General features: G+C 39.4%; 6 protein-coding genes and 1 long non-coding RNA gene across 7 annotated transcripts; 4 read left to right on the plus strand and 3 right to left on the minus strand.

The window, feature by feature from the left end:
• Positions 1-638: 638 nt before the first annotated feature.
• On the minus strand, positions 639-2,187 carry LOC106294964. Its single transcript, XM_013730689.1, has 4 exons — positions 1,739-2,187; positions 1,460-1,655; positions 1,272-1,358; positions 639-997 (listed from the first exon to the last, which is right to left on the minus strand). Exons 1-4 carry the CDS (start codon positions 1,960-1,962, stop codon positions 866-868), a joined length of 639 nt encoding a protein of 212 aa, XP_013586143.1. The 5' UTR covers positions 1,963-2,187; the 3' UTR covers positions 639-865.
• A 29-nt stretch (positions 2,188-2,216) lies between these two features.
• On the plus strand, positions 2,217-3,651 carry LOC106294966. The gene is made up of 2 exons (XR_001260934.1): positions 2,217-2,296; positions 2,813-3,651. It is a non-coding gene; the product is annotated as an uncharacterized LOC106294966 (long non-coding RNA).
• LOC106294965 (protein cornichon homolog 1) lies at positions 3,574-4,743 on the minus strand. The gene is made up of 4 exons (XM_013730691.1): positions 4,530-4,743; positions 4,030-4,211; positions 3,814-3,936; positions 3,574-3,731 (listed from the first exon to the last, which is right to left on the minus strand). Exons 1-4 carry the CDS (start codon positions 4,602-4,604, stop codon positions 3,671-3,673), a joined length of 441 nt encoding a protein of 146 aa, XP_013586145.1. The 5' UTR covers positions 4,605-4,743; the 3' UTR covers positions 3,574-3,670.
• Positions 4,744-4,941: 198 nt separating this feature from the next.
• On the minus strand, positions 4,942-7,052 carry LOC106294962 (chaperone protein dnaJ 6). The gene is made up of 8 exons (XM_013730687.1): positions 6,857-7,052; positions 6,494-6,592; positions 6,289-6,390; positions 6,042-6,101; positions 5,848-5,954; positions 5,656-5,738; positions 5,479-5,569; positions 4,942-5,380 (listed from the first exon to the last, which is right to left on the minus strand). The coding sequence occupies exons 1-8, from the start codon at positions 6,896-6,898 to the stop codon at positions 5,161-5,163; spliced, it is 804 nt and encodes a 267-aa protein (XP_013586141.1). The 5' UTR covers positions 6,899-7,052; the 3' UTR covers positions 4,942-5,160.
• A 446-nt stretch (positions 7,053-7,498) lies between these two features.
• LOC106294963 (ras-related protein RABA4d-like) lies at positions 7,499-9,052 on the plus strand. Its single transcript, XM_013730688.1, has 2 exons — positions 7,499-7,924; positions 8,502-9,052. The coding sequence occupies exons 1-2, from the start codon at positions 7,698-7,700 to the stop codon at positions 8,941-8,943; spliced, it is 669 nt and encodes a 222-aa protein (XP_013586142.1). The 5' UTR covers positions 7,499-7,697; the 3' UTR covers positions 8,944-9,052.
• An 822-nt stretch (positions 9,053-9,874) lies between these two features.
• Positions 9,875-12,321, plus strand: LOC106294960 (uncharacterized protein C4orf29 homolog). Its single transcript, XM_013730685.1, has 5 exons — positions 9,875-10,567; positions 11,096-11,180; positions 11,292-11,461; positions 11,541-11,815; positions 11,896-12,321. The coding sequence occupies exons 1-5, from the start codon at positions 10,189-10,191 to the stop codon at positions 12,064-12,066; spliced, it is 1,080 nt and encodes a 359-aa protein (XP_013586139.1). The 5' UTR covers positions 9,875-10,188; the 3' UTR covers positions 12,067-12,321.
• Positions 12,322-12,840: 519 nt separating this feature from the next.
• LOC106294961 (polygalacturonase inhibitor 1-like) lies at positions 12,841-14,341 on the plus strand. The gene is made up of 2 exons (XM_013730686.1): positions 12,841-13,441; positions 13,810-14,341. Exons 1-2 carry the CDS (start codon positions 12,847-12,849, stop codon positions 14,184-14,186), a joined length of 972 nt encoding a protein of 323 aa, XP_013586140.1. The 5' UTR covers positions 12,841-12,846; the 3' UTR covers positions 14,187-14,341.
• Positions 14,342-15,422: the final 1,081 nt, after the last annotated feature.

The raw sequence follows: 15,422 nt of genomic DNA on the forward strand, positions 1-15,422 counted from the left end.
AATAATAAAAACGAAGTAAATTCGTAGCTAAAGTACGACCTCTTTACGTGGAAATCTTACGAGGAAATGACGAGAAACAGTTTACGAGTATTTTACGAGGAATTCTTTACGAGGAAATAACGAGGAAATGTTTACGACTATTTTACGAGGAAATAATTTCGTGGTTATTACGTGTATTTTGCGAGGAAAATATTTCAAGGTATTTACGTGTAGATTACGAGAAACTGTTTTCGAGTTATTTACGAGGAATTGTAGCGACGTCCTTACGAGGAATTGTAGCGACGTCTTTACGACGAATCGTACCACTTCGTCTTTACGACGAAATATATTCCTCGCTAAGTTACGACGAATTAGCGAGGAAATATGTGTTACGACGGACGTGTAACGAGCAAACACGTTTCCTCGCTAATTCGTCGTAAAGCCTCTTTTACGACGAATTAGCGAGGAAAACCGCCCTCGTTAAGATTATGTTTTCTTGTAGTGTGTATATAACAAACTCAGGTTGTCTTTAATAGCATCTTTCTGTTGATTCATACACATTTTGAGTGTATTATTATTCTTGTGCAGTGTGGCTAGCCACGCATCCTGAGTATCTCCCTCAATCCGTAATCTTTGTGATTGAGGCCAAAACACTCGTGAAAATGGATAGGCATACTAGTATTACTACTAGAGTAGTTCAAAAATTCAGGAAAACTTACAGAGACTTTCATGGTAGATCTTAAAACAGATAGAGCACGAATTAGCAAGAAAGTAACCAAACAAGGGGAATGACAAAATCTGCTAGATATTCGTCCAGATTATGAAAAAAAAAAAAAACCGATGATAACTGAATGAATATACTACAACAGGGTTCTTTGGTGGTTGGTTACTCCTTACGTTTTCTTTTCTTCTCCGATGAGCTCTTCTCGGCTGGCTTTGACTTGGAACGCACAGTACAACTCCATAGAGCTCTCTCAACATCTGAAGCCCCACCCCACTCTCCTTCCAACTTTAATTCCTACAATCCATAACTATTATTTTAAGGCAAGGTCTACTCCACCTTTCCTACTAGACGAGAGAGAAGACAGTCAAGATCATCATCATACGCAGAACCAAAGGGAAGAGATTTTGTTTATGAGATGATTCAGCGCATATGTAAAGACTCTAACTAAATAGAATCACGCAAGCAGCAGTAAGTAAGAAAAGAGTTAATGCTAATAACACAGGACAGTTCCTACCACAGTTATCAGTGAAGATTCTAGAGTAGGCAAGTGTGTGTATCAGGGGCTAACCTTTGATTTTTTCTGTAGCTTAGTGACAAACAACAAGTATCGCTTCAAAGAGTAATCCTTTGAGTTCCCAAGAGCCACCTCCATTGCCTTTACATTTCACAATTAGAATGTTAGAGAGAACAAAAGAGAGTGAATAAAGATTTTTCCTTTGCTGCTCTCTGATTGTAAACACAGAAGAAGAAACGTACCTCGTCGGACATAAACGGAGCAATGTCGGGAGCGTAAGCAGCCAGAACAGCGGAGGCAGTAGCGGGACCCACGCCTTTAAGCACGGTGAGCTCATTCACAGCCTTGGAGATGTCAGGGAGCGATTTGAAAGCCTTCTCAGAAGCAGACTTCACCACGGAATCGTCCAGAGACGACACGAAGTCGAGCAGACGCGGCCTTGGAGGAGCAAAAGGGAGAAGAAGTAAACAAAACTGAAGAAATCAAACCTAGGAGTGTTTAAAGAGAGATTGAGAGAGTACCTCCATTTGCCGCGAGAGAGCTTCCATTTCATGAGCTGAGAAAGCTCGGAGGTGGTGAGGTAAGGGTTAGGGTCTCGGCCGTGAAGAAGACTAGGGAGCTCGACGCGGTAGTATTGGTCGAGAGAGACGAGGTCTGGTTTGTTCAGAGACTCGACTTTTGATTCGTAGGAAGACAGAGCCTTCTTCCAGACTCCGACATCCGAACACTTGAAGTCTAGTTCCATCGCTGACAATACAGACAGGTCGTGTTCACGTTTACGACCTAGTAACTACTCCGCCGCCAAAATATAACCTGTCTGGGTGAGTTAAAACGCGCGGATTGAGTCGAGAGGACTCGAACAAGGCCCATCTAGTTTTAGGCCCATCTAGTTTTAACAAGGTCCATTTTGCATTACAGCTCAGGGTTATTACTTCTTGCATCCCTGAGCTAACAGCATGTGCCCTGAGGTATCAGAAGATCAACCATATGTATATAAGTCTTGATTTATGCTTGATTTGTTTTGTTCAGGTTACTGTGTGTATGAGATTACATCACACCAGCCTGCGTTTAAAGCTCCGGTGAGCCTGTCTTAGCTTTTTATATCTCTTGATGTGACTATATGAAACTTAAGTTAAGAGGAAAATTACAGTCATCAACAAAATAAACAGAGCCATGTTGTCTCATATTCCTCTAACTTGTTTCTTCTTCTTTCAAGTGACATAACCATCCAATGCCAAAAAACGAGTCACAACTGTTTTCATAGTATATTACAGGAAACAAATGATAAAGCTTAAGAAGCCAGAACATAGACCAACCAATGCCAAAAAAAATATTCTTTTAAGAAAAATGCCCCAAATTTGTCTTAGCTCAGGGCCCATAATATTATTGAGACAGGCCTGAGACCAACAATAAGTTATTGACATAGATCTTTGTTGAATGTACAGTAGTGTAGTGATCATTTGACTAACAACACTAATGCAAGTAATTATTCTTCAGGCTAGTGAATTGTTAAGGAACCCTTGTCTACAGACTACAGCCATACCTCCTTCAATGCCAAAACCTGTCTCCTATTTATCTTCCTGTTTTCCCTATAGGCAGTCCAAAGGATAAGACAAGAAGAAGTTTACTGCCAGGCAAGTTTGCTAAGGAGAGAGATTCAATTTTGGACAACCTTTATCCGTTTTGGACGAACGCTATGACTGGACCTAGCAGCTCACCGCAAGCGGCATCATCCACAAATGGAACAGAGGAGGAACTTGAAACTAAAAAAGAGTTGATCCAAGCTGCAACACATTGAGCTGTAAGTTAGACCATGAGACTCTACGCTACACACTGTAGAATCTCAGCTACGTAATGTTGATGTCAGGGTTGTGAGTGGACAAGAAGCTGAAACTCAGGAGGAAGTTCTGGAACCAATGGATGAGAGAAAGCTTTCCATTTCGAGCTGAGGTCAATGAAGCCAAGACGGTGAAACTAAGAGCCGAGTGAAATGTCTTCAGTACTGTGTAAGTTTACGAAACTTGTTCCACCGCAGAGTAAAGAAAGAGCAGATGCATTGGAGTGTTTGTTGGAGAAATGTGCAGGGCTCGGAAAGCAAGAGAAGTATAAAACACTTGCTGGCTTGCTTACACCATTTGGGGGAAGAAGGTGTTTCGGCTAGGGACAAGTGTCCCGGACACTGCTATTTGTTTCGTAAAGACACTCTTGTCTTCTCACAAACTCAACCAAGGAACCTGATCAAGTTTGAGTATGAGCTCAAAACCATTTTCTTAACTCTTCAAATATGGAAACTTTCCTTCTTTTTTCTCTAATAAGTTTTCAATTTAGCTTGTGAACAATCTGTTGTCCTGTGAGATTTAGATTAAATCCCTAATTTCACTAATACTAAGAAGGGATGTAGAACCAGCTGTCATAAAAGTCTATCACACACTAAGAAAACAAATAGAGATACATCAAAACAAGTGAAGTAGATCATCATCCTCTGTGAAGCTATAGACCGCTGAGAGAGTGAGCCTGTAAAAAAAAACGTGGTATGGACTCAGTAACAGAGAGAAGATTTCAAGAAGAGCGCGTCTAAAGCTGTGATTTTTATTACCTAAAGACAACCATGATGAAGAGAAAGATGTAGAACCCGAGCTTGGTGAAACGGAGCTTCTTTTCAAAGCTAATACCACGGAACACTTCAGTGACATCAATGAGATGTCGTCGCTCTTTGTATCTTTATTAAACCCAATTGAGGAGAAATTAGTTTCCATACATGTCAAACAAGAAACAATAATACTAATATAGGATTAGGGAGAGAGAGACTTACAGCATAGCGTGATAGCATGTTACAGGGAGAGCCACGAGGAAAAAGACCCAATGCCATGTGAGGAGGAAGAGAACACAGAGTGAGCCTTGGAGGATAAACTCAGGTAGTATCAATCGGTTGATACGGGTTGATGTTTCAAAAGGGTTCAAGTAATCCGCTTCTAAATCCGTTAAACATATAACCTACACACAAAAAGAACTTAACACCTTATCAATAGAAGAAGGGAACTGAGGCTAATAATCATTGGCAAGAGGTACAAATAGTATCTTTATATCTCATTGATTACATCACTTCTTCTCCCTATTATCTCGCAAAGACATCAACTTTACACTATGGAAGCATCATCTTACAAACCCAGTAGCTGCTAAAACTAGTCTTGAAGACAGAACTAAAATCACAATAAGTGAACAATTCCGACATTCAAGATTTGAACAGGACAGATCTCGATTCAAGAAACTCAGTTGTTGACTGAAATTAAGGGGAGAGAAAGGTGGGTTGACCTGATAGAAGACGGAAGCGACGAGGGCTAAGCTGACGAAGAAGGAGAGAATCCATAAGAACAAGTCCCAAGCCATTGTTTTTCTTCAAAGAACCGGAAACCAAATCTACTTCTCAATATGCGACTCTTCCTCTTGCTTGTTTATACTACTTGCCTTTACTCTCTCTTTTTTTTAGGAAGTTCTGCTAATATTTTACTTTTTTCAGTTTTGTACTTTTTACTTTATGTCCGAGTGAGTTTCTGTTCGAAACTATGATTCCTTTATTTTCTTGTCGGAATATTTCCTTCGTTTTTTTGGCGTTAATTGCATTTTTACGGTGTGGAAAGAATATGAATTTAGTTTGGTAAGGTTAAAGTTTCCTTATGTTTTGTGAAATGTATAATCCCCACATTATCTGAAGAAACCCTCTCAGAGGCAAAACGCTGTCTTGATTGATCAAAAAGTGATAATTTTATATTATAATTACGATGGAGATTCACACTGTAGCAGAAATGTAACCTTAGGAGAACAAACATGTGTGATCTAAAGATTCTGAGAACATTCTTGTCCATCACAAAGACAAAACATATAAGATCACACACTACGTCTTCTTACTTTGCTTGCAAACACCTTCCCCATCCCTCCAAAAGCTTTACTTTCTTCTAGGCTTCTTCTTCTTCGATGATGATGATGATCTCTGGCTTTCAAGTTTTCTCTTGGCAGCTTCAAATTCTTCTTCGCTTGGCTCTGAGTCAGCATTTTCACCATACCTGGAGACAAGTGACGAGAACATGGTGTCGAACTTCTCTTTCCTCGCATCTCTTCGCTGTGCAATCAAAGCGTAAAGATCCGTCTCTGCGCCCTTCTTTGCTCTACAAGTATTGAACATTTGAAACATGTCACAAGAAAAGGTTATTACTTTTAAGAGGGAAACTATTCGAAAAAGGTAGACATAGATAGAGAAGTTTACTTTCTTCTAGTCTTTCGAGGGCTCGTGGGGGGTTTTATTTCTGAAATTTCCTTTGCCCACTTGTTGTAAGCTTTTGTTGCCTTCACTTCTCCTGCGTGAGTAAAACAATGGTTTCATAGCGCACAAGTAAATAACACGACCTGGCACACAGAGTTACTGCAAAAGAGACAAGCTTACCCGCTGTGATGGCCTCATCAATAATATCTTTGAAACGGTGTGAGTCAAGCTTGGGGTTTGAGCAAAGCATTGAGCAGAATAGCCTGGAAGAGATGTAATGGCATTATGGCAATAATGTTCATATAAACTTCAAGTTCACACAAATTGAATATAACGAATGAAAACAAGGTGGATGATCGTAATAAATTTTACCTGCTCATTTTACCCTTAAACTTGGTGTAGAGCTCAATCAAATCTTTCTTCTCAGACTCAGAACCCCTGTAGTTGGCCTCAAACTCTTCAATATCTTCCTCGGTGACCTATTACACGAGAATCAGAAAGCGAAGGGAAACAGAACAAAGAGTGGTGTGGAAAGTCCAAACAGGATCCAAAATCGTGCAGGTTACCTTCTTGTACATAGCCTTGAAGAAGTCCCTCAAGTTGTCAACCACATCTCCCGAAAGATCCTAATGAGATAAGAAACACCAAGTTTGTAAAAAAAAATATCTCCTAGTATTATTACCCAAATTGAGAGCTTTTCTTTCACCAATTCATATGAAAACAAACTGGATATGTGCAGTGTGAATTTCAGTGGGAAGCAACCTACAAATCACCAACAGTCTGAAACTCAAAATCAGGAAGAAGCTGACTTACAGCATCATCAACGGAGCCAGTTTGATCATAGACTGCTCTTTTCTCTTCATCGCCGAGAATTGAAATCACCTTCTGCAGCTGCTGAAACTTCTCTTTAGCTTCCTGTTTAAACCAAAAGAAAACCAAAAAAAAATTCAAACTTCCTTGTTAGATACACGCAAAACAAAGCCAAGCCACTCATCTCAAGAGAAAAGTGTATAATAACCTCATCGTCCTTGTTTTTATCAGGATGAAGCCTCAAAGCCAGCTTATGGTACGCTTTCTTTATCTCCTGTTGAGTTGCTGTCTCTCCGACACCAAGAACCTGTAACAGAAACCGACTTAGATTTGAATTTAATCTCCTTAATCATACAATTTAATCACCAACAAAACAAGTGGATAATAAACAAGTAAAATTTCAACAACTAGCGATGACATTCAGACACGTAACATCACTAAGAGAAGCAATCCAAAGCACACCGATGCCCAAACGATGAGGATAAGAACAATAAACAGCCAATAAACCCTAATCGCCGAGACAAATCGGAAGAGAGAGAGAATTCACAGAGGGATTGATAAAAGAGATAACCTCGTATAGATTTTTCTCGCTACATCTCCCATCCTTCTCCATCTTCGACCTTCTCGTTTTTACTCTTTCCGCGAACACAGCAATAATTGAGAGAAGCGATCGAGTTAAATAAAAAAAATGCTTCTTAGAAGACAGGTTTATGGCGCCAATAATTTCCCCCACCTTTTTGTGTTGCCGCCTATTCTATATCCGTGAAGATATTATTTATGATCCTCTCTTAACCTAATAATCTGGTCAAGTAGAAGTAAAGGAGGGTATGATCACAAATTTGTAGAACTTAAGGGGTTACTTCGTTATTTTGTTAAACCGAATTTAACCGAAATTGTTTTAAATAAGCAAAAACCGATTGATTTGGTATTTGATTTTAATCATTTCGAATCAAATCGTTTCTTTATGAATTGAAGGAAATTATGGTTTGCTTGAATTTTTGTTGATTCGTTCGAAATTAAAATGGTTAAGCGATTTAACGGTCAAGATGATTCCATGGTTTAGTGTGGAATACGTGATCCACGACACAGAGGAATATCGCCCATAGTAACTGGGTCCCGCATCGGCCGTTAATCCGCCCTTTTTCGCTTTCTTCCAATTGGCTCGTTTCCCTTGTCTCTCTTTACGTGTCCAATGCCTGCCTAACCACCATTCTGTCCTCGCTCTTTGATCTTGAGTTCCTTTGTCCGTTCATGGTAGATTCGGCTGCTTACGTGCGCAATACGAATTGAATCCGAGACTCTTCGCGTTGATCTTGTTTGAGAGAGAGAGAGGAGCCTTTCGATTACGTGATCTGCAATATAATTATCTGGACGTTTTTGTTTCCGACCAATAAGGTGAACGGATCCGAAAGATGTCTAATCTGCAAGGAGATTACAACCAAAAGATCGATTATGTATTCAAAGTGGTGTTGATCGGTGATTCCGCCGTTGGCAAAACTCAGCTGCTGGCTCGGTTCGCTAGGAACGAGTTCAGCGTCGACTCTAAAGCCACCATCGGTGTCGAGTTCCAGACTAAAACGCTCGTCATCGATAACAAAACCGTCAAAGCTCAGATTTGGGATACCGCTGGCCAAGAAAGGTTTGCACATTCCACTTATTTAAATTGCTTATGATCTCTCAAACCGGGCATTAATTATTTGAGAGAGTGACATGTGCATGTATAGAATGTGGTAAAGATATTCTGTGTCTGTAAATTACAACTACCCTTTGATGATTGTCGGAAACATTCACAACTCATCCATGTGATCGATTGGTGTTGGCAGAAATGTATTCGAATATTAGGCAACATACGATCCTATTTAAGTATATACGAGTAACAGGTTGGAATCTTCTGGAAATGTATTCCAAAGTTTTAGTTCTTTTATTTTTTCAAGTGGCAACAAAATTCAAATAAGATTGTTGTTTATCTTAAAGATATCATCACCTTTACTGAACAAGATTGCTCCACATTGCTTTTGTTTACTCCATGCCACTTTTTTTTTGTCAGCTACTCTATGCCACTTATGTGAACCAGTTTCTGCTTCTTTGTCTCGTAACTATTCATGTGTACTCATTAAATAAACTTATATTTCATGCATTACTTCTATAGTTTGATATATGTCATACTAAAGGCAACATGACTATCTAATTGTGTGACCGTTCCTTTAATTTTTTAGATACCGAGCGGTGACAAGTGCATACTACCGTGGAGCTGTTGGGGCAATGTTGGTCTATGACATGACCAAACGTCAATCATTTGATCACATGGCTAAATGGCTGGAAGAATTAAGAGGACATGCGGACAAAAACATAGTCATTATGCTTATTGGAAACAAATGTGATCTTGGAAGCTTAAGAGCAGTGCCAACAGAAGATGCACAAGAGTTTGCACAGAGAGAGAACTTGTTCTTCATGGAAACATCTGCTCTCGAGGCTACCAATGTCGAAACCGCGTTTTTGACCATCTTAACAGAGATTTATCGAATAATCAGTAAGAAAACCTTAACGGCTGATGATGATGACGCTGATGGGAATTCAAGTCTTTTAAAGGGGACTAGGATCATCATTCCGAGTGAGCAGGAGACTGGGAAAAGAGGTGGATGTTGCGGCAAATCGTAACTCAAAAAGCAAAAGACAATACATGATCGTGTTTTTTTTTTTGGTTCTTGTTGTTTTTGTTTTGTTCAGCCTTAACCATATTTTCTTGATACGAAACAATAAGCTGAGATTTACTACAGAAAAAGTATGAGTGTGAAACCAAGAGCCCACATTTTTGCATACCACGCAACATTTTCAGATAGAGACTGTTTATTTTTTGGAGAAACTGAGAGTAGTAGGTGAATGAATATATTTTGTTTCACGTACGCACATAATATTTTTCTATGGCCGTAAGTACATACACTACCAAAGTCTAATTATCTACAATAACAACAAGAACATATATCTTCCTCTAGTGCTGCACACGTTCTCATGGTTTGTGTGGTTATTATGTTCACAATTATAATTAACAACCTGATGTAATAATATACTTATTAATATTGTTGTAGAGGTTAGCTAAGCATAATCAATTTAAAATATTATGATCGACTTTATATTGAATCATGTGATGATGTTTTAAAATTACTTAATGGAAATATGGAAAAGAGTATTGTTTCTAAAATCTATTGTGGCTGATATGAATATGCAGCTTGATTGGTTTATATTCTACGAAAAGCGAAGAACAGAACAAATCAATGAAATCACATAAGAAACCATTCATTCCTAAACCTTATCAAAGAAAATAAAAGAAGCAAAATCAGACCATTTATCAAGCAACTTTTGTTAGCTGTACCGAGAATCAAAAAAAAAAAAAAAAGACAACCAGTAAACAGAGGCCCAGCAGATTTCAACCATTATCATACTTTTGGCTTCAAAATAATAATATTTATTTTTTTCACAAAAATGTCACTGTCAAATACTTATTTTTAATCGATAATCTCTAAAAAAGACCAAACACACAAAACGGGGACCCATTTAATGACAGCGTGGCACCATATCATATGATTAGTCACAAAGCCCACCGTTTCTCTCTCTCTCTCTCTCTATCTATCTCTTCTGCGGTTTTCTTATTCCCATCGTCTTTCTCCTCGGCTTCTTCGCACTTTTCTAATGACCTCTTGACCTATCTCCTTCTTAGGTTTAATCTCCGTCGATCCATCACAACATTAACGTTTGCTTTCGATTCCGTAACCTTTAATCCCAAGTCAAATCCTCAACGCTGTCATCGATTCAACAAAGTAACAAAAGATATCTGCTTTCTTCTTTCTCATCAGATCTGAAAAAACACCCGATTCCAAATTCCACATTCTCTCGATCAGTTAAACAATGGTATCCGCCAGATTGGGAATGCTCCACTACGTAATCGACCACGTCTACGGAGCCTTTATGCACCGCACGAGGATAACGCCTCCCTTCTTCTCCCGAGGCTGGGGCGGTCCCAAGCTCGAGCTCCTCGAGCGGATGGCTAAGCAGCTCTTCCCTATGTACGTCGAAGGTCACAATTGGCCGCCGCCGTTGGTCCGTCCCGTGTGGAGGACCGTCTGGGAGACGAAGACCGCTCGTCTCAGAGAAGGCGTTTTCCAGACTCCATGTGACGACGAGCTTACCGCTGCTCTGCCTCCAGAGTCTCGCACGGCCAGAGTTGCTTGGCTTGTTCCTAAAAACGTTCCTCCCCAGAAGATGTCATGTGTCGTTCATCTTGCAGGTAACAACGCCATGGAAACAGAAACGAATTGATATGTGGTATAATGGGTTTGTTTAGTTGTTGATGTGATCTTGATTTGCGCACACAAAGTTGTGGCTTCTTGGTTGTTTGTGATTGATATATATGCAATGTTCAAGAAATAGCTTGGCACTTTATATGGGATTATTGATTAGACGGATGCCTAGACCAATTTTTGAGTGCATAGACTAATTTAAAAAAAAAAATAGTTTTAGAAAAATCATTTTGTTTAGGTCTGATTTGTCCACTAGACAAGGTCTAAATCAATTTTTAGAACACTGACTATTAAATTTGTAAATAGTATTATTGATTAGACGGATGCCCAGAACACCAATTTTTTAAAAATTCTTTATATTTTAAACCGATTTTAAAATATTTAGACGGCAAATCATTTTGTTTTGTTTTGATTTGATTTGCCGTCTAAATATTTATAAAACACTGGATATATGTCAGTTGCTCTTAGTTTTGTAAAGATGATTATATTTTTGATTATGGTTTGGATTGTTGTAGGCACAGGTGATCATACATATGACAGGAGATTGCGTTTGGGTGGACCTTTGGTGAAGCAAAACATTGCAACCATGGTGCTAGAAAGGTAATCTTAGAGAGACTCTTTCTCTCATTTGATGAAAGCTTTTTAGCTTTGGCCGCTTTTGAAGCTTTTGCCATGTTTTTGATCAAACATAGATAATGAATGCCACTGCAGCCCTTTATATGGCCGAAGGCGTCCGTTTCTACAGCGTGGAGCGAGGCTTCTATGTGTTAGCGATCTTCTTTTACTTGGGAGGGCAACGATTGATGAGTCCCGCAGTCTTCTCCACTGGCTAGACACTGAGGAAGGCTTTGGAAAGATGGGTGTTTGTGGGCTTAGTATGGGTAAGTTATGAACAACTTGTGTGCTATGATGTTTTCCTAGCTTTCACTGTAATTTGAAAAGTCTTGTGAATATATGAAGGAGGAGTACATGCTTCGATGGTTGGATCGCTTCATCCAACACCAGTTGCAACGCTTCCTTTCCTGTCTCCGCACTCTGCAGTTGTTGCATTCTGCGAAGGAATACTAAAGTATGGAACGGCTTGGGAGGCGCTGAGGGAAGAGCTTGCGGCGCAGAAGATCACAATGACTCTTGATGAAGTCAGAGATAGGATGAGAACTGTGCTCTCCCTCACAGATGTCACTCGCTTCCCTGTCCCCAAAAACCCTGATGCTGTCATCTTTGTTGCTGCAACTGTAAGTATAGAATTTTCAACAGTTTGTATGGAGACACATTGCTAATGCTGCTGAATCTAATCTTTTATGGTTTTGTATAGGATGATGGATACATACCGAAGCACTCTGTGTTGGAGCTTCAAAAGGCGTGGCCTGGTTCAGAAGTGAGATGGGTTACAGGTGGACACGTCTCCTCCTTTATTCTCCACAACGATGAGTTTCGCAGGGCAATAGTGGACGGTCTCGATAGAGTAGAGTGGAAGGAGTCATAGTGACCCAACATAACACAACTCCGTGTTAACTCAAAGAGAACTGGTCTTCATGTATATGTCTTAAATCTCCTCTTGTTGTTGTATCATTTGTTCTTTTTAACATTCTTTTCGCTTTCAAAAGTGGTGAGGATATCTAATATCCACTTGATTTGGCCGTTGTATTGTTTCTGTCTCGACACACACAGCAACAGTTTCAGGGAACTTCACTTATTACATTCCATTATTAACTCATATGCAATAGATCTCTCTGTAGTTTGAAAAGGTTTTAGAGCTCTTTGGTTGGATCGATTCATCCGAAACACTTCCATTTCTATTATCATAAACATTGATTTTAACACGTTTTGCTTTTCTCTGAGAAAAGTGTCATGACGTGGGGGTAAAGATACATTATACTGTACTCATTAGTCGTCTAACATCTAACATCTAACAATTATTATTAACCTTACGTATTATACTGTTCAAACATTTAGTACATACGACTCTTTTAGCTGCATGTATATGAAATGATTGCAGCATGGGAATGGTCGTGGAGTTTGAAGAAATCACTGAACCGAACCGGAGGACTTCTAACCGTACCAAGATTCCAAACCGGAGATGTATATGTAGCAGATGACTAAGTCTGTGCTTTTTTATTTAACTTCATGTTTTTACAAATAAGAGAAGAAATGGTCTTCCTTGTGTTTAGGAACCAAACAAAAACAGTTCTATTCCTTTTGGAACCATCAAAATCTCTGATATATATAGTGGCTTCACTGCGTCAAGGCAACCACTCATATCACAATGAAGCTCCTTCTTTGTCTCTCTATGCTCTTCATCTCTTCTCTCCCATCATCATACAGCTGCAACTCAAAAGACGAAAACACCCTCCTTCAAATCAAGAAACATTTTAACAACCCCGATCTCCTCTCCACATGGAGCCCTGCAACCGACTGTTGTACTAGCTGGACCGGCATCGAGTGCACTAACGGCCGCGTCACGTTACTCTCTATGTCCAAAGACAACAACCTCGTCGGTCATATCCCGGACCAGATAGGCGACCTCCTCGAACTCCAATCACTCGAAATGAGTTACATGAATCTAACCGGAAACATACCACGCACCATCACTAAACTCAAGCACCTAGACTTCATCTTCTTAAAGTGGAACAGACTCTCCGGTCCGATTCCTGATTACATCAGCGAGCTCAAAAACGTAACGTTCATGGACCTCTCCTATAACAAGTTTACCGGTCCTGTTCCCGGTTGGCTTACTCAGATGCCGAAGCTTCAGACCTTTCAGATCGACAACAATTCGCTAACCGGTCCTATACCGAACTCTTTCGGTTCCTTTGCTGACAGCGTCCCTAATCTCTTCTTGAAAAACAATAAGCTCTCAGGTATACCAATATATATATTGTTTAATTATACTATTTCATAGCATAAGTAGTTTAATTAAGAATTTTTTTTATTACAAAATATAAGTAGTTTTAAGATTTGTATGCACTTTTTACATTTATGTGACCAATTATGAAAACATTTTTATGATTAGTTATGAAAAAGTTAAATTAGATTAAATATTATTTTTTTGAAACATATAAGGAGAAGTATAACTTTAGATTTAAATATTTGATCTATAGATACACCAATTTGAGATTTCTTAAAATATGAATTATTTTTAGAGATCGTATTATTAATTATTTTCAGCACCAAATTGTTATTCTTATTATTGATTAATAAATCAAATTCATTAACATTGCTCTGGCAGGAAAAATACCGGAGTCGTTGTCAAAGATCGACTTTCAAGCAGTAGTTCTGGCGGGAAACAGTTTCACAGGAGATGGTTCAATGTTTTTCGGAGGGAACAAAAGAACAGTACAAGTGGATCTATCGAGAAACAAGTTTGAGTTCGATCTCTCCAAAGTTAAGTTCGGTAAGAGCATGGCTTTGTTGGATCTGAGCCATAACCGAATCTTCGGGAAACTTCCTAGGGAGCTGACCGAGCTACCTCTCCAGCGTTTCAACATTAGTTACAATCGTCTCTGCGGAAAAATCCCACGTGGTGGTAAACTTCAGACTTTTAAATCATATGAGTTCGCTCACAACCGCTGTCTTTGTGGGTCCCCGCTTAAGAAGGCTTGTTAAATTGATTTGTTTAGTGGCGTGACAACAAATAATTACGTTTTATCTGTACGATGATGATGTGTTAATTATCACTGCTTATCAAATGAATTGTTCCTTTGAGGAATTAATGCTGTTGTATCATTTGTTCTTCTTTTTTAAGAATAACGTTCCTTTTCCTTTTAAAAGTGGTGGGTATACCAGTGATTCATTAGCTGAACTTGAAATGCCTTTGGCCATTATATCAGAGATCCTTGATAAAGATAATTTAATTATGAGAAATTTTAAAAATACTTTTGATAAAGATATTCTAAAATATATAAGTAGTCTCGTACAATGTAGATTCCCGCCAGGTATGAAAACTCACGTTTATTTTCTATAATAATAAGTAGTAGTTCATTAAATGGCTGGCAGCTCAGGGGCTTAATCAATATCTTATTCACATAACCGGGCTTCGTAGTCTGGTGGTAAAGGAACCTCGGCTGAGGTGCCCGCCACCCGAGTTCGAGCCCCGGCCACGAGGAGTATTTACATGGGCTGCCTCTCGCCCTCCAGACCACTTCGCGTAACCAGGGGCCCTTAAGTGGATGCTTAAAAATCTTGTAATGGCTTGGGCTTAGGCCCGGTGGGCTAGTCGATCACGCAAAGTGGTCGGATACTGGATTATCAAAAAAAAATATCTTATTCACATTAGAAGATTCTTTGATCACTTATAAATTATCAGAGGAACGACGTACTACACGTCTACACCCAAGTTGTTCACATTATTTAGGGTAAACGACCTATTTCCACACACAAAGTATCATATAGCAGCAGTTCCACACAATCTTTCAAGCGCGTCTTAAGTGCACACAATTTAACTATCGCAACCTATTTCCCCCCATTTCGAAAGTTCGAAACACGAATCCCCACAGACGAAGATTGGGCTTGGTTTACTATCTGTTGAGTTAATATAAACCAATGGCCAACATAATTAACCCGAAACGACCCGATTAGAGAGAGTTAACCGGCTTTACATGACTTAATGACCCGAACTAATAACCCAACCCTAACCCATGTTTAAGTATGATACAGAGGTTCATGAGGATGTGGTGAAGACGAATCCAAAGAGTTGGTGTAGGGCGTTCTACAAAGTTGGACCGTGTGTTGAGGATGTCGAGAACAACTCTACCGAGTCGTTTAACAACTCCATTGGTAAAGCGCGAGACAAGCCGTATGTGCCTATGTTGGAGACCATCGCTCGTTTGGCAATGGTTCGTA

This window comes from Brassica oleracea, chromosome C5 (genome assembly GCF_000695525.1).
Source record: "Brassica oleracea var. oleracea cultivar TO1000 chromosome C5, BOL, whole genome shotgun sequence".
In the NCBI taxonomy this organism is placed as follows: Eukaryota; Viridiplantae; Streptophyta; class Magnoliopsida; order Brassicales; family Brassicaceae; genus Brassica; species Brassica oleracea.